The sequence below is a fragment of the Plectropomus leopardus genome, chromosome 18 (genome assembly GCF_008729295.1).
Source record: "Plectropomus leopardus isolate mb chromosome 18, YSFRI_Pleo_2.0, whole genome shotgun sequence".
Taxonomy (NCBI): domain Eukaryota; kingdom Metazoa; phylum Chordata; class Actinopteri; order Perciformes; family Serranidae; genus Plectropomus; species Plectropomus leopardus.
In genome coordinates, this window is record NC_056480.1 from 26,091,375 (window position 1) to 26,109,717 (window position 18,343).

The 18,343-nt window shown below is 39.6% G+C and overlaps 1 protein-coding gene across 2 annotated transcripts in view; it reads left to right on the top strand.

Annotated features, from left to right (window-relative positions):
- The first annotated feature begins 2,774 nt into the window (after nucleotides 1–2,774).
- The window catches only part of kcng2 (potassium voltage-gated channel, subfamily G, member 2), a 57,864-nt gene continuing 42,295 nt past the window's right edge, over nucleotides 2,775–18,343 (top strand). Inside the window, exons 1-3 of one of the 2 annotated variants that reach the window (XM_042505923.1) lie at nucleotides 2,775–3,021; nucleotides 3,791–4,331; nucleotides 15,966–16,860. In XM_042505923.1, the coding sequence (XP_042361857.1) occupies nucleotides 16,078–16,860 (783 nt within the window). In that variant the 5' untranslated portion in view covers nucleotides 2,775–3,021; nucleotides 3,791–4,331; nucleotides 15,966–16,077. The remainder of the gene's footprint in view (nucleotides 3,022–3,790; nucleotides 4,332–15,965; nucleotides 16,861–18,343) is intronic. The other variant, XM_042505924.1, reaches the window with a different exon arrangement.

The following is an 18,343-nucleotide window of genomic DNA, read 5'->3' on the forward strand; positions in this document are numbered from 1 at the left end:
ATGCAAGGGACTGGATGGCAGATTAATAATGTCTGTCGGCAAGACAAAAGGGGCCCGGGAGGATCTCTTACCTTGATGTGAGCTTGAATTAACTGTAGAAACACACCAACTAAAGTCTGAGACCCAAACAAAGAGAGGAATGGATTTGTAGAGTTCAAAACTCCTCGAGGGGACATCTGAAGGGCTGACTGTGTGAGTTTCCCCACTCCATTAAAAAGTCCAATTAACTCTCACAGAAAAATTTAAAGGATCTCTTTCTATCAAATCTTTATGGTCTGTTCTCCCCAGAGTCATCTCATTGGGTTATTTTTGATGCGAGCAAGGACATTATCCACTCAGGATTACTTTGCAGGATTCCATCTTTTTTCCTGGATGCCTTTAAGGTCCGGACTCAAAACTTTGTGCAGCTCCAAAGCCCGAAAAGGAGTGACATGTCAAAGAAAAGTAAATGAAAAAGAATAAGTGCCACCATTTTTAAACGGTACATTTAAAGTTGGGTGACCACTTCAGATTCTTGCTTCCCTGTGATTGAAATTTAAAGCAAGACTTTGACTTTTGAATTGAGAAAGAACACAGTCCTCTTTATTGAAACTTAAAGTTGAAACACAACCTTTCTTACATCAGTATACTCAGGGTCTTTGCTGCTACGCACCCACTTAGTCTGATATTGCTGATAGCTTATGGTGGCTAACGTCAGCAAGCTTTAGATAGTTCAGTCAATACCATTTTAGTTAAAGAAAACTTTATTTCTATTTGCAGTATGACATTTCAGTACATCAGCATGGCTCCTGAGTTGGACATTTCTGCCCTTCCATATGCCTTTGTGGAAGGCCTGAGGCAGAAAGAGCACAGCTTCCTGCCACTCCATGTGCATACATGGAAGGCGAAGAGAGCTCATCTTTTTGCCCTTCCACGCACATATGTGGAAAGCTTGAGGCAGAGAAAGCAAATCTCCCTGTCCATCCATGTGCATACAAGTAGAGGTATGAATACATGTATAGGTATGGAACAAAGAAAGCATCTATGACAATCAGAAATGGCACTGAAAAGTCAGAGACAGCATAAAAAGAAGACGCTGGGTTGGAGGTTTGGTGCAGAACCGCTTGCAAGGAAAGCTGCAATAGCAGGCAGGCTAAAACAATTTAAATAGGGCGCCCTGAATGGGATTTGCAAGTTGGTTGAATAGAAGGGAATCATATGGTCCATCAGCTGATTGAGCTGCTTGAGATCATCTGATGTAGCTGGGATGTGACACCATGACCTGTCTGAATTAATGCTATGCTCAGTATATTGCTGAGTAATGGACATTGTGATGACTCTTCTCTACTTGTGTTACTATTATGTGACGTTGTAGCATTTACCATTTCCCCGTAATTGCCCGAGCAAGTCAATGCCTTTCAAGGATGATGAATGTAAACTAATGGGAAAGACAGTTAGCCGATTCCTACAACTCAAGGTACATACCATGACAGTTGCTGCAGGTGCTTTAGTTGACTTACTCTAATGACTCATACATCATTGTGTCCAATCATGCTACCTATAGACCTCAATGCAATATATGTGTCAGTTCACTAATTATTAAGAGTACTACATAATCTCCTTCATCATGGATTTTAGAAGATTTTACTGTTTTTTCTCCAACATAAACTCAGTCACTAGAAGTTTTCTTTTTTTTCTGCAAACATATCCTTTTTTTCTTTCCTTACATGGAGATCAGAGGTCAAACTCAGTGCTATGATAAGCAAAAATGTAACATAATGTCATAAGGTTGACAGGTTGTTTTTACAAGCATCACACAGCCCCTATAAACACCCACCTGTCCTTGATTCTATTTTTAGTCAGTAAAAAATGTTCCCATTTAAAATCTGGCCCAAGTCATTTTTTATGTCACCGCATTTGCAGCTTTCACCCTGAGCTGTTAGCAGGCATTTAGCAAACCAGATATCCTGCAAATGGATGCTTCTGCTGCCATCACCACTGTTTACTTTGGCATCAATCAGACTCCTGCAATTATTGTCTCTCTGCTGTCTCTCATTTTGAATACACTCAGCTAAGCTGACATGGTGTTGACAGACTGGAATGAAATGAAAGAGAAGGTCCAGCCTGTAGGACAGGCTTTCAGCTGGAAGCCTACTGCTGGTCTGCAAAGCCACACCTACCGGATCAGCTGGGTGTGTTCGCCACAGACTTTGTGTCCAGTGTGATGGATGCTTCAGACACAATATTTACACTGACATACTGTGCACGTCCCCATTCTGTAGTTGTCGTTTTCTGTCTGGGAATACAGAAGAGCAAATATATGAGCAAAGTGTTCCAGATACTAATGAGTATTTTTATCCAAATAAAATGCACAATAATAAATTCTATCAGCTGTTGAAATTATGTCTCAAATGAACTACATAAGTATCCATCACTGATTAACTTTACAGAGCAGAAATCTTTATAATAGGCCTGTTAACCCTTTAAAACCTGGATTGACATCAGTTTTCTTGTGTTGCGTTCAGACGTCTTTAAACCCGGGGTGGGGAAACTCGGGCCTCCGGGCCGTGTACGTCTCCCGAAACCATTTGTTCATCAGAGGATAAAAAATGTAGACAGCAATTACTTTTTTGAGATAATTCTGACGGCTTTGCATGTCCGAGTCAGGTTCAGGGTCAGTGAACACAACACGTGAGGTTACGTGCCATCGCGCGACAACTTCGGGGATTGATTGACAAGTGTTATGTGTCATGGCGAGTGCCAAGAAAAGGAAAGTGGATGCAGAATGCCACGTTTAACAGGAGAAATGGACAAAGTATTATTTCTTCGTCGAAGAATAAGGCAAGCCACTTTGCCTTTTACCGCCTAGTTTGTGGCGCTGGCAGTGACGAAAAAGCATTGAAACGTGCTAAACTGGACGATTTGAAAGGACAAATGCATTTTGATAAAGTTAACGCTCTTTGTCGGAGTTTGGGAGCCCAACAATCAGCTTTCACAAGACCACAGACTGACGGAGACAAGGTTAGGAGGACAAGATTTGTGGTAAGTGAATTAATAGCTAAGAAGCTGAAGCCTCGTGCAGAGGGAGTTTGTGAAGGAGTGTAATTTACTACTTATAATAATCGTGAAACCGTGATAACTGTGTTCTTTCATATTATCGTTGCATCATATGTGTTCATGAATTTAGTATTGCACTCGGAGGACTTCATAAAAACTGAAATGGCCCTTGATAGAAAAAAAAAACGTCCTCCACGCCTGATTTAAACCCCTGAAACCCAAGCAAATTGTTTTGGGGGGCAAGGCAATGAGCAACTTGGCAAGAAAAAGTCCCGCAAACTGCAAAAAAATAATACAAAGTGACAAGAAAAATTACCTAAAAAAAGAATGAGAAAAAAAATATAAAACTTAAGGTGAAAAAAAATCCAGAAAATTGTATAAATAATTATTATGATGACGTATTTAAAATGATGTTATAGACAGAAATGTTACTTTTTAAAAATTATTTTAGCACTTTTTCAAGTCATATCCTTGCTTTTGACTTTTTTATGTATTTATTTATTTTTTGTTGCAAATTTTCAATTTATTTTCTCGAAACTGTTGCTAATTTCTTGCCGATATTTTGGGGTAATTTTTCTGTAAAATTATTCATTGCATTCCTCTCGTGTTCTTAAAAAGGAATCAGGCTTATTTGCTCTGGTTTCAAAGGCCGATTTTAGAGCCAGATTTGGAATATAATGAGGATAACAGTGTCCAACTTATTCTCAAGGCAAGAAAAAAAAAATCATTAGAGTCCATGCTTTCCTCTGAACAGCGAGAAGAAACACACAACAAACACTCCCCCTGACGCTGTGGAATTGTACTGAAGCAGTCGTGGTTTCCCAGAGACGCAGTTTGGCAGAGCGCAGCGCACCGCGGAGCGCGCAGCTCCGGACGCACCTGAACAGTCAGAGCGCTGTGACCACCAGTGAGCTGGAGACAGTCTCTCACCTGCTCCGAGCCACACACTCCCTCACACACACACACACACACACACACTGCTCCGCAACATCTGCCACGTCGTCTCTGATGGAGAGAGGAAGAGTGTGACGGACTGTTTGTTGGCGTGGAGTAACATGTCTACCTCTTTGGCGTCTCCTATGGACCAAATCATTGTTTTTGGGCTGCGCGCTCGTATTTGGAACGTTTAAACGGAGACTTTAAGAAGCCATAAAAACTCGCGTGAGCTCATCGTCAGTTGTACCTACAATGTCCCAGACCATCTGCGTGGAAAAGTTAAAGGCATGCTGCATATTGAGGGCTGCGAACGTGCAAGCAAGCTGAAACAGATGGACACGAGCCCCACAACACACTGGGTGAGTCCGCTTAACTGGGATCGGGTTGTTATCACATTACTGTCTGTTTGAGGTCTAAGTTGTCAAATGCGTTTGGATGCATAACGAGGAAAACATTCGAGCTATTATTGTTGAACACATAAGTGTTTTATAATAGAAGCGCGTCTATTTTCATGCATGTGACAAACTTCTTCCATGTCTCTGTCATATCCCACATGGTCTCCCTATAAGGGGAGGTTAAGGGGCTACAGGGGCTAATGGTTTTCAATTAATGCTGTTATTATGTCCTCATGGTAATTTTTTATCCATTACTATAATGGTTCTATAATGTCCCTGAAGGGACTGAGTGCTTCCAGAAGTGTCCTTGTGGCACTTGATGTATTTTGTTATAAAACTGTTCCCCTGGGCAGGGGTGGAATTTTGATTTTAAAGGTTGGGTGGAGTAAATTTTAAAGGTTGGGGAGTGTGGGGGGGGGGGGGGGGGGGGCACAGGGGAATCACAGGCACGAATCCTGAAAAGCCTTTTTTCTTTTTTTTTTTTTTTCCCCAGACACCCTGACTGAAAAAAACCCCCATCCATTTTTCTGTTTTTGGATGTTGGTAACAAAAATGTTTTAAAGTGAAAAAGTGATAAAAAAAATGATCAATTTGTTGTCTTGAGCAATAGCTGAAAAAGAGTAAAATAAAGCCACTGTGGATACAGCAGAAACTACTTAATTTCATGTCATTTTTAATAAATTGTTTGGATTTATTTAATATTTGAACTAAAAGTTCCTGGTTATTGCCCTTCAAATCATCAAAGCACACTGAATATCAAAAGATGTAACTGATGCAGTAAATGATGGTAAGTTGATCAAAAAACTTTGGGCAAAGTAAAAAAGGTATTGCAATAAAGCAGCATGTGTAAAATGAGGAGTAAAAGGCAATTGTTTTTAAGTTAATATGTCACAAAGTGCAACAAATATTGCTTTTTTGTCTTTAATTTTGGAGATATGTAAAATAATAGAATGTTAACTTAGTTAAACCCTTTAGAGCTCAAAGTAAAAAAATGTACCTCCTTTTACAATATTTAGACTAGACACCCCAAGATCCACTTTACTAGGGTAGATCCTGTTATTGAACCGTTTTTAAAGAACACCACATAAATTTAAAATGCCAATAAGTTATTTCCATGACTGAGGAAAGTTCAATCAATATTTGTGCACATTAGCTACTCTCTCTCTGTGCCAGAAAGCAGTAAGGGAAGCCTCAAACTTGTGATGTTTTGGGGTAGAAAGTGCAGAGATTCAGCGTAGATTATGAATGGGAGCCTGATTTTATGGACTCACAAAATATATATTTATTAATATATATATATATATATATATATATATATATATATATACCCAAACAAGCCTTATTTTGTTACAGTGGTCTCAGTTCTGAAACAGACCCATATACTCAGAGAAATCCTCTTAGTCCTCTCAGTGTCATCTTGAACAGCGGTTCCCAACTGACCCAGCCAGGGGGTCCAGATTTCTCCTTAGCCATAAATTCAAAGTCCACACATCATAAATGACTACATATTTAATTTTATTTCACAAAATGTAAACAATTCATCACCTTAGAATAAAAGAAATGAAACAAATTGCAAGAATAATCAGAATTGGCACCAAAATAAAAGCTCTGTGTCGCAAATTTACCGAACTTCAAAATCAAGTTTGTTTTTTAAAATTTGACATGTTCATGAGTTATTCGAAGCCCTTTCAGAATGGATCCGCAACCCACTTTTTGACCCACCAGTTGAGAACCACTGATCTCGAACATCTTTTATCTCTCGTTGTGCATGCAGCTTAAAAAAATGTATAGACATTATAAATTTGAATTTTAGCACTCTGGCTTTTGGATTTGGTTCGTGTTTACTGACATTTTTGGACTGTCTTAGACCATAGATATAAATTTGGTAAATTGGCGTAGTTCTGCAATCGTGTTTTTATACATATATCTTTTGTCCCCACGTGGCGATTATACGCCCCTGACTATGTGACTGTTACATCAGCACTATGGGCTATTTGCCTTCATGTAGAGATATTGCATATTAACCCTTTGAAACCTAAGCTAGTGGGATTGATTTCTTTCAAAAACATGGGAAGAAGGCAATAAGCAACTAATGAAGAAATGACCCCCAACTCAAAAAGAAATTAGTGAAAAGTACAAGAAAGGGGAATGAAAGTGCATAAACTTAAAATAATATTAATATATTATTTATAGTAACATCTGTTTAAATATGTAATCATAATAATTATAAATATAGATTTTGTTATGCCTTTTTTCTCAGACATTTTTTCCTTTAATTTTTTTTAGAGAAAAATAATTTTCAAAATCTACTAATTTCTTGCAATATTACTTTATACCAAGTTGCTCATTGTGTTTTCACCTGTGTTTTTTTTTTTTTTTTTTTCAAACCTCTTTGGTTTGAAAGGGTAGGGTTCAAAGGTTTAAACACAAACAGGTTTAAACAAAGAAAAGAAAGCAGCACAAGAAAAATGATTTCAATCCAAGTTTTAAAGGGTTAAATGAGCTCCTGTCATCCCGTCGGCTTTTGACTCCCAAAATGCTCTGCTATAAATCTGATATTTGTGGTAGAGCAGTCCCGTGTGCAGCTCCTCTTCATCAGAGAAAACATACCTTTCTTGAAATGTTGTAAATGGATAATTGGGTTTGCCTGCCAGTGTTTGAGTAAAGGAGTTACAGCTTAAGTAGATGAGAGGCTTTTAAAAAAAAAAGCTATCTAACCTCTTAGAAACACCCCCCTTCCTTTCTTGTATGGATTGTCCATATATACGTGTCACAGCCGGGATCATTGACCTGTTGATGCGTGGAGACGGATGGCCATGTTTCTTCCGCGCCGTAAATTCTCGTCCCAAAGCACACACTGGTGAGCCCTTGAAACCGGAGAGGACAAACTAATGAGAACAGATTGCGCAGAATATGGCAGTGTGTTCTGATACGTGGCGGTTTTCAGGATGCTGTGCGTCATGGTTTGCCCTGTGACCAAACACTACAGCTACTCATTTCACTCATTAGCTGCCTGCTCTGGAGCTGGAGGTGAGTTAATGGGGAACCTGCAGACTCTTTGGCCGCGCTGACACAAGCTAGAGAGCCACTGCCGCACTGCTTGTTTTCTTTTTTTTGCTTAGAAACATAATGAGAAGGTAAAATCGAGGAAAAAAGGAGAGGGAGAGATGTGGCACATTCTTCATGCATTTGTAGGCGGCTGTTGTTCTTTTTTGTTTTCTGCTGTGATCTCTAAACTCACTGTCCTAATAACTTCCACACAAACAGCACAATTCTCCGCTTTCAGGCTCGCCATCAAATAGATCGGCTCCCTTCCAGCAATTTATTCAGCCCATTATCTCCTCCTCCCTGTCTTACACTTTGTTAAATCAGCCCTTTCAATCGACTGATTGACACCGACTGTCAGGCTCCCAGCGCAGGTTTAATTTTCACTTAGAGATTGTCATGGTGCTTCTGAAACTTTTGAAAAGCAGTGCTGATGTAAAGTGGGAGAGACTGGGTATTAAGTTCGGAAGTCTTCTGCAGTGGCACAGGCAGGAATTACATTTTGGGTAGGCCCAGTGGAAAGTGAGTGGGACTGACTTCTTCCAGAGAAACTAGGAAAAGCAAGTGACTCCTCCGCACAATAGGAACAAATTTAATTCTAGGAACTTTCTCCAACTTGTTTCAGCAGGTCCTTTTAATGCTGGCCATACACCAAATTACTTTAAAAGCTCTTCCACTGTTGTGGACAAGTGACACAACCCCAGTTGGTTTGTAGCCCCATGGTCTCAGTTGTATGGTGTAGGGTAATAAAACTCAGTTTGAGTTTTCATCTTGGTGTTCTGACAAAATCATCCATCGACTCATCCATTTTCAACACGTTCTCATCCCCAGCTGTCACATATTGCTGCTTTGTGGACTTACGCTGTAGGTATACTTCTGCATTTGCTATTTACGTTCTGGGGTGCAGCTACCATGCCGTCAACACAAGCACGTGGTGGAATTATGCTGCACTTGGTTATGTTTCGGCAACAACAGCACATGGAAACCAATGCCTGACATCAACAAATGCACATGCTAGCTTGGATAGTTCAGATTAGGCAACAAAGTCACAGATGGTTTGGTTTAGGGGAAGCAGGCACATGGTAAGAAAAAAAAAACATTACACCCAGACAGGAAGACAACTCTGGACTCCTGCATGAATTTCTGGGGTTTGTTGGACCCATTCAAAGCCAAATTTGTAATTTGGAGTAAAAATGAGAGTTTTACCTTAATTGGTGCATGGCCCCCGCCATCTCAACTGTTTGGTGTAAGGTGCTCATTAAAATCAGTCTGAGCCATCCATCCATCCACCCATTTTGATTGTCATATTCGGGGCCGGGTCATGGGGGCAGCAGGCGTAGCAAAGCACTCCATATGTCCCTCTCCCCAGCAACACTTCCCAGTTTCTCCGGGGGTACCCTGAGGCGTGCCGTTCCCAGGCCAGATGACATATATAATCCCTCCAGCATGTTCTGGATCTGCCCTGGGGCCTCCTACCAGTCGAACGTGCCTGGAGCTCCTCTAACAGAGGGCTTCCAGGAGCCATACTAATCAGATGCCGTCACCACCAGTGATCTACTTTGAGCTCCCTCCAGAGGAAACTAATTTCAGTCGCCTGATTACGCAATCTCATTCTTTTGGTCAGTACCCAAAGCTTATGACCATAGGTGAGAGTAGCGACGTAGATGGACCAATAAATTGAGAGCTTTGCCTTCTGGCCTGACTCACTCATCACTACGACAATCTGCCACAGTTCTTCCACCACTGCAGACACAGTGCCAAAAAATGTATCTATCTAATGCTCCATTTTAACCTTACTGGTGAACAAGACCCCGAGATACTTGAAGTTCTTCACTTGCGGCAGCAATTCACAACTCAGAGGGGGAAATACATTGTTTTCAGTCAAAATCAAACATGTAATAATAGCTTACATTTTGAGTACTGGCTTGTGCAAATACTGAGTTCAACAATGTGAACATTATCAACAACCAATAGCTGCTTTCTCACCAACATCTAACAAGAAGCAGCAAACTAAGTAGGCAGTAAACGTGAATGGGACTTCAGGGAGGAGCAACAACATTAGAAATCAGAATCAGAAATACTTTATTATTTACCACTGGGGAAATTGAGGCTCTTTACAGTCACTCTGATTCCAAGCATAGAGAATTATATGAAGCAGAAATAAGTACAAGTCTAAAATATGTAAAAAGTATAAAATATAAATACAAGTAATAATAAATGCAATAATTACACTAGTATGTAAAATATTTAAAATAATAAATATATATAATGTGCTGAGTGTAAATTGCACAAAAAACATCAATTCTTATTTTGAGGTGATTATACTCTAGAGTATATTTTATATTATATTCCATTTCTGCTTATATATATCCCCCTAAAACCTACACACTGGACTTTTGAAGGGAATCTTTTCCTTTCTTTTTTTTTTTTTTTTTTTGTTTTTGCTTCTCTTTACTGATCTGCATGAGGTTCCTGAGCGTCCACACTCAAATAAACCCTTTGAAACCTGACTAAATTGGCTTAGTATCTTTCAACAACATAAGCAAAGGGCATTGGTCAACTTTTTAAGAAATCACCCAAAAAATCACGTTGTAAGTAAAAATTTCCTGAATATTAGCCCCAAAAATGTAAAAAACCAAAAAAACAAAACAAAACCAAGGTGAACCAGGTAACCACCTGAAAATGCCTTTAATAAATAAGAGGGAAAAAAATACTATCATAATATAAATATATATATATGTATTTTTTTGTTAGGGATTGTTTGTAATAAATTCCATCAGGAGCAGGATGATAAAAAATCTCAAAATGAATCTAATTGTAGTCTTGCAAATAGTGGCCCTGCAACATATCCAATCTTTGACGTGATTTGATTTTTTATTCATTTTGAACATGTAATCTTTGCAAAATCTTTTGTGTGTCACTAAAACTCACATTGTCTTGACTGTGAGAGTGTCAGATCTCAGTTTTTTAAAAGACTTAAGTTAATCTTAATAAGTGCTTAATAAATAGGTAAAAATCCAAAAACAAATTTCACAGAAACATACCAGCAACAAATCAAATTTTTATTTCGTTCTTTCCCTTTTAAATGTGTCATGATAAAACTTGCTGGTGTGGTCCAGTGTGCAGTGTAGTTAGGTCAGTGCCACACATGACTCTTCCTGGCTTTGCACCTTGTCTCCAGTGCATTCTGCAAAAGCAAACTCAACAGGTTGAGAGTCCATTTATGAGGCTTTTAATGCTTCTTCAGTAATTGAATGAGCGTTGGGGTAAAAGAAAGGCTCGTCTGTTTGAATCAACCCATTTAGCCTATTTATAATTCATACTGTAGAAACCAGGCCATGATGTTTCATCACTTTCAATTATGGACATTGTGAAGTGGATCAATAAAAAAGCATCTTTTCAGTGAGATGCACTGGTCAACAAAATCATCTCCTCCTGTGACTCAGACTCTGGAATGCGCTCTCCATCGCGGCCCCTCAGACTCTTCTGCGTGTGATTATGTTGTGAGAAGTGCTCTGTCCATGATTATTGCACTTCAAAAGAGACATTTTGCGTCATTCTAGATTGTGGAATCGTTTCCTCTCTGCTGATTGCTGCGCTGCTTCTGCGGGCCAGGAACGTAATTGTTCTCATATTTTTTGAGCAAAGGCCATCACTGACAAAACCTCCCTCTGAAGAGGACCAATCAGTCTGATTTAGGAGCAGGTCAGGTGATAGTTCAGTGTCATTCAAGATCTCTGCGGCCCAAAAATAGACTTCTGCTTCGAGCCTTTTTTACGAAGATGAAAACTGAGTGGATGTGGGAAGGCAGATGTCTCAGTGATGCATGGGGTTGCAGATTTATGCAAAGAGGCATTCACATTATATTTGCATTAGCAACTGGTGTTAAAAGAACAAAGCCAGAGTGCTCCATCTTTTCCACACACTATTTCTGAAGAAGGAAAAAGAAATCCACCTTAGAAGTTTCTCTTTAAAGAAGCGACTTTGACCTGTAGTTTTGTGGAAGGAAACAGAGATAGAGAAATGTTTTTATTTCGCCACGGATCTGGATTCAGCATCTGAAACACGAGCTTTCAGGGTCACGGGTTTATGGGAAAAGCCTTTTGTGTTGAGGATGAAAGGAGAGAACATGACCTCATGTGCTGCACTCAACCAGCCTAATGAGGATGAGAGGGATGTAAAGTAGATGAAATGAAAGCATTTTTTTTCACTCAAAACCACACATAGCAGGTAAATTGTTGTATTAGTGGCCCACTTTATTGTTTCTTGATGTTGGGAACTTGATTATATTTGTTTTCCGCTGACATTATAGTAGACCGATACAGATCTGAGGGCTTACGGCATTATTTGGCGGTAGAAAGAAAAAAAAAAGCTTTCTTTTAAAGAAATGGCTTCTTTCCCCTCTTGGACTCCTTCAAATGAAATAGGATAGATTAGATACTGCTTAATCATTAGGGGCCACAAGCCAAAGGGATTGGAACCCACTCCACTGGATTATCAAAAAGCTCCTTTATTATCTTAACTTTCATTAACAGGATGACATATTTGATGTCATTGACTTGTTTTGCAATTTGGATAACCTGACCCCAGATTACAAGGAGGAAGAACAGGATTTTTTCCCTCACAGATTATATGTCTTATACTTTTGTGTGTATGTATTGACAGTTTCAGGAAATATGACAAAAAGTTGTTTTTATAAAAGTTACCAACTGTAGCATTAATTTATCTAGTATTTTTAAATGCAAGATTTCCGCACTATAATAAGCCTTGTTTGGCACGTAGCTGCTCTCTGGAGCTCCTTATATATAACATGAATTCATTCCCTTTGTGCTCCTTGAAGCCACCCCTGGGTGCAGTGTCATGCTCAATAAACTGCTCCTGTCAGAAGCACTTTGCTGAGTCGCTGCAGAGGTGCAGCTCTATGACCCTCTCCCTCGGAGAAAGCGGCCTGTTTCAAAATGATTGTCCTCACAATAGGAGAGCGAACTCTGAGATTAGCTAGAGGGGTCCCACTCTTAATTTGTTGTGATGATGTGCCCAGTCTCCCTTCATCAGCGAGACTGCCTCAGGTCCAGTGCAGTCATTCTTAGTGAGTAAAGGCTCTCTGGCCTGTTGCTACACTAACAGCCTGTGTTATCTGGATTGTGAATCCAGATGGCTGTGTTAAATAAAACAAGAAGCGTCTAGAGCTTCTTAAGACAGAGTGACTTCAGAAATGTGTAATTGGATCTACAAAGCCTTTTTTCAGAAGTTGTGAACAAAGTAAATCCACAAAGACTGACACATTGCACTGTTTGATCAGATAGTGATGACACTGGTCTGATTCAGCAAAAACAGCAAGCAGTCGTACATCACTAGTTTGATGAAGTCAAAAACTCCATCCAACATTTTTTGTTAAGGCACCCCAAGCCACCTAATGGATGTGAGGTGAAACATCTCAATCAAGTTGAATTTGCTACGATATAGCACCTAGAAATACCATGACCCAGAAGACTGAGAATCTTTGCCAACATAGAGCCAAAACTTCACTTGCCTAAACCTAAACTATGTAACTTTATGTTAAGTACATACATTTGCGTAAAGTATGTAATGTGTCAATGCCAAACCATGTTTCTTTTCCTGAACCTAACCTATGAAACTGTATGTCAAGTACTTACATAATAAATGGGGTGCTACTTTGTAGAACATAATATAAACCCTTGTGTAAGTATTTTTCATAGGAATCCTTGTATAAAGTTATATTCCCTCTTCACATACTGTTCCAAGGTCAGAACTGTGATTTGAGACTGTCCAAAAGTGTACACCAGCATCGCTATTTGTATGATTATGTGTCAGATGTGATAAGACAACATGTTAAAACTGGTTTGCATATCCCAACCTTAGCTGTGAGTTAAAAGTCCTGTTTAAGTCACCTAAATTTCATATCATCAGGTCACTAAACACAATAAGAACAATTTCTCACACAAGAAAATACAATTTTGTAAACTGTCTTAAAGTGATCCACAGAGTCCAAACACCATTTCTGTTAACGAGCTTTCTTGTTAGATTGAAAACAGAACGCAGAAAATAATGACTTGCATGTCAAAACAGTCTGTATTTTTAGAGAGGAACATCAAAAAACAACTTCTCTGGAGTCTAATTGCTCAGGAAGCTCAAACAAAAGCAGCTCGATGTCAAGCAGCAGCCTGCTCTCAATGCAGGGAAATTAATTATGTTGTTTTTCTATTTACTGCATCAGCAGGCTCTGGAATGAGACAGTGTAAATCACTGTGTAACAAAGTGTGGGAAATCAACACCACAACGTCGACCTGATCATAGCACAATGAGTCACATACTGTGTAAACTGAAGGAAAGTATCGACTCTTAAACATGCAAAGTAAATGCATGTTCAATGTTTAATCTATGTGGCAATGCTTTATTTATTTTTCATTTCACATGAACACACAGCTTCTGTAACAATGCATTATTCAAAACAGGCGTTCCTGTCAGTATGGAAAATAGTCTATACACTGAAGATCAAAAGGAATACTGTAGGCATTACTGACTATAACAGCAACTGAAGAAAATGTATGAAAGAAAGAACTAACAGAACAAAGAGAAAGGGAGAAACTTCACAGGAAAATGAAAATGATTTCCCTGTGGATGCACTTAATGTCAATGTCAAAGTGAAATAAAAAAGAAAGAAACAAAGGAATGAACAAATGATCACACTGTACATATATATTTATTTCATTTATGTATGACAGCTTGCTTTACCCGTGTTAAATGTTCGTTATGTCCAGTTTGGGTGATTTTTCTAGAGCAGTGGTGCTCAAAGTGGATATCAGGGCACCCTGTGGGGCTTTGAAGACAGGCCAAGGATGCTCTGAGATTTTCTCAAGTACACAACAGAAGATAAAATAAATATCAAGATCTCTGTGTTTAATATGCAGTTATGCCGCAACTAACGATGTGAGAACTCAAGGTTGCCCACTGTCATAGTGACAAAATACCTCTCCTGCTCCGTTATCCATCATTGTCCGAATGTTCCTTGTGGTATCTGACTGTGGTATTTTGCATTCCCAACATCTTTGTGTGTAATCTGGCTCCTTTCCCTCAACCCTTGTATAAAAACCAGAAAGTGCTCGAAAGTGAAGTCATACTGAGCTTTCTCTTCCCACATCAACAGCAGGCTCACATGCGCAATTAAAATGCCTGCAACCTTTTTTTTGTTAGTTTGTTCTTACATAGCTCAAAAATAAGCTCTTTTTAATTTTGAAGAAAATGAAATGAATTCGTATTTGTGTATTTAACTATATTCATTGTTTATTTTAAGGTAAATATACATCTGTGAAGCAGCAGACTACCTGCTGGCTTTTATTCTGAGTGATTGAAAATGGGCCTATCCAATGTGATATAATAAAATAAAAGAAACTTTCTGTCAAAACTGATTAGCACTTGTAAACACATATCAGCCTATCCTCATACAATGATATCTAATGCACATACAACTGTTAGTATGGTATCTAATGAATTCACGCCTCACAAATTGCGTTGTCATGTTTTGTAGTGCAAAGTCACCTACTTAACGTAAAGATCTGTACGTTAAGTTTAGAAAAGAGAACATTTAGAACATTTTATGGCATCATTACGTTATGTAGCCTGTGCAAAGTTACATACTCAACGTAAAGTTATGTAAGTGAGGTTTCATAAAAGGAACATGGTTAGACATCGTCATGTTACATACCTCATGCAAAGTTGCATACTTAGCGTAAAGTTATATAAATGAGGTTTCAGAAAAGGATCATGGTTTGGCTTTGTGTACCTTATGCAAAGTTACGTACTGTGTTAAGTGTTGTGTGACCCATTCAACACTTCATCCCTACGGGGCTGCTCTCTTCTTTAATCCCATTGGAGTAAATTTGTCATGTGATTGTAGCCCTCCAAAATATGTGGGTTATAAACACATTTTTTATCACTGTGGAATTTGTAATAACTGATGCATTCGTAGAAAAATGTATCGACAGTGCATTAGAACGCCCTGGGAGAGAAGGTATCAGGCCTTGTTCAACCATGACAAGGACACCTTTAGAGCAGATTGACAAAGAAATTCCACTACCAGTACCAATAACAGTACCCTTAGAGTGATACTAATACAGTATAGGCTACTTCATTTGATACCTTTTTTAAGGCTTCATTTGACTCTGTAAAGTACACCAGGCTGGACTTTACAAGCCAGCAGACTGTATGCGTTGTCGCTGTCATGGTGTTGGGCAAAATACACATTGCTTAAATCAAAGAACACTCGCTGGTACAAAAAGGAATGCAGGTATCGTCTGTCTGAAAGAAATTCTACTATACTATATACTATTTGGTACCGGGTTGTTTCGGCTGATACCTTAAAGGTATCGAGCACCGATACTCAGCCCTTCAGACCTGTCATAGTCTGACCTGTCTTGAATGATACAGAATAGAGATAGAGATAGACGAGTGCTTGGTAGAATTAAGCCCTGCAATCATGAAATGTGTGTAGTGAATAAATAGAAGTGTTGACTTGTCTCTTTTGTCTCACAGAGACGCCCCGTGTTGCTGAATGGGTGACAAGCTCCCAGTCACCACACATACTCTGTGAAGCCACCGTCCTATCGCATTGTGCAGGACAGGGTCCCCCAACAGAGCGGCAGTGATGTACCAGGAGGTGGCCTTCCTCGCTGGCAGCACTGAGCACCAGTTCACCACCTTCCACTTCAAACGTGTGCAGAACCCACAGGAAGTCAAATCCAAGAAGGGTTTGTTCTACAAGCGAGCACAGCTCCTGCTCCAGCCCCAACCTCGTCAACAGGATGGAGATGAGATTGGCTTGGCTGATGGGATGGCAATTATTAACGTAGGGGGGATCAAGTACCGCATCCCCTGGTCTACTCTGGAGGAGTTCCCCCTGACACGGCTCGGTAAATTGCGCAGATGCAGCAACGAGGCCGAGATCATGGACTTGTGCGATGACTACGACGGCAGCAGCAATGAGTATTTCTTCGACCGGAGCCCGTCGGCTTTCCGCACAATCGTGTCTTTCCTAGCGGCGGGGAAGCTGCGGCTGCTGAGGGAGATGTGCGCTCTGTCCTTCCAGGAGGAGCTGCTGTACTGGGGGGTGGAGGAGAACAACCTGGACTGGTGCTGCCTCAGGAAGCTGCGGCTCAGGCAGGAGGAGTACAAGGAGCAGCAGAGGCTGGAGGATGAGGAGGCCGAGCTCACCTCCCCGCAGTCCTGCGAGGAGAGCCAGCAGTCTCCCGAAGCACAGGAGGAGACCCTTTCAGGGGGCTGCATGCGGAGACTGAGGGATATGGTGGAGAACCCCCACTCCGGCCTGCCGGGGAAGATCTTCGCTTGTCTCTCAGTAATATTTGTAGCCATCACCGCTGTGACGCTGTGTGTCAGCACCATGCCGGACCTCAGAGAGGAGGAGGAGAGGGTGAGTTCACTCTATAATAACTTTTTCCCTTGGCCGTCTTATTCACAGGTTCATTTTAAATAATCTAAAATGTCCAAACTCATATCAGTACCCCATATTTAGTTTGTGGAATGAAATTATTGGATTGGAATAATTAAACTCAGCAGGAGCAGCAGCATCGAAATAATTAATGGTCATTTGCACAGAAACTGAAAAAGTTAGAAATCTCAGAATTTCAGAACAAGGTAAGACAGAGCTGAATTAGCAATTTAACCCTTTGAAACTTGGATGGACATCAGTTTTTCTTGTGCTGCTTTTAGACACCTCTCACAAGTATTTAAACCTTTGAAACCTTAAAAAAAGGTTTAATTTCCCTCTAAAACATGGGACAAGGCAATGAGTAAATTGCAAGAAATTAGTAAAAGGTGATGAGAAAAAAACCCCAAAAATAATTGTTTAAAAAGGGAAGAAAGATGGAGAGAGAGAGGGAGAGAGACAGAGAGAGAGAAAGAGAGAGAGAAAATTATCAAAAAATTGAGGAAAAAAACCTCTATTTATGATTATTATAACTATATATTTAAAAAATGTTACAAAAAATAATCACAATTTTTTTTCATCATTTTTCAGGTCATTTACTTTTTTGATTTTGTTCTGTACTTTAAGTAATTTTAATTAGATTTATTTATTTATTTTTTTAATTATATAACATACACATAAGATGTACCACATTAACAACACATCACAAACCAACAACATGCCATAAACAGATGCCAACAACAACAACAAAAAACACAAAAATCAAACAAACAAATTAACTTATATTTATTTAGTTATTTCTTTTCAGTTTGCTCATTGCCTTTCTCCTATGTTTTTTGAAAGAAATCAAGCCGTTTGGAAACAGACAGTAATGTGATATCAAATATAATTGCAGAGTAAAATCAGATGCTCTCTGTAGCGTCTTGCTGCAGAGCAAACGCTCACACCATTGTATGCTGAACAGATTTACATGATGAAACCACAGTTATGGCATTATACAGCACACAAGATCATAAACTTAAGGAACCTCGCTGTTAGGATTCCTTTTTATTCCCAACAGCCTCAGGCATGTGAGTGCTCTACAGCTGCTACAGTAGGATTCAGAATATGTTGATGCGGCAGCCCACATGCAGAGTCTTCCTGGGCTTTATTGTAAATCATTGTGACAGAGACAGAGGCGAAGGCTCAGGGACACCGAGGCTTCCTCTCCATTCACTCGAATACCAGATTATTGTGTAGCTCTCCTCAATGTTTCCACAGCACAAATTCCTTCATAGCAACATGAGATCTGTGCTCTCTCAATGTATGCAATAATTGACAGTGCACGAAGATTAGAAAAAAAAACCAGCTTTACTGAAGAATTTCATTTCTGGTTTGGGCTTCAGTTCAGTATTTACAGTGTCCCACAGATATTGTCCCCATGCAAATGATTTTACTTGACCTGCTTCCAAAAATGAATATGAAATAA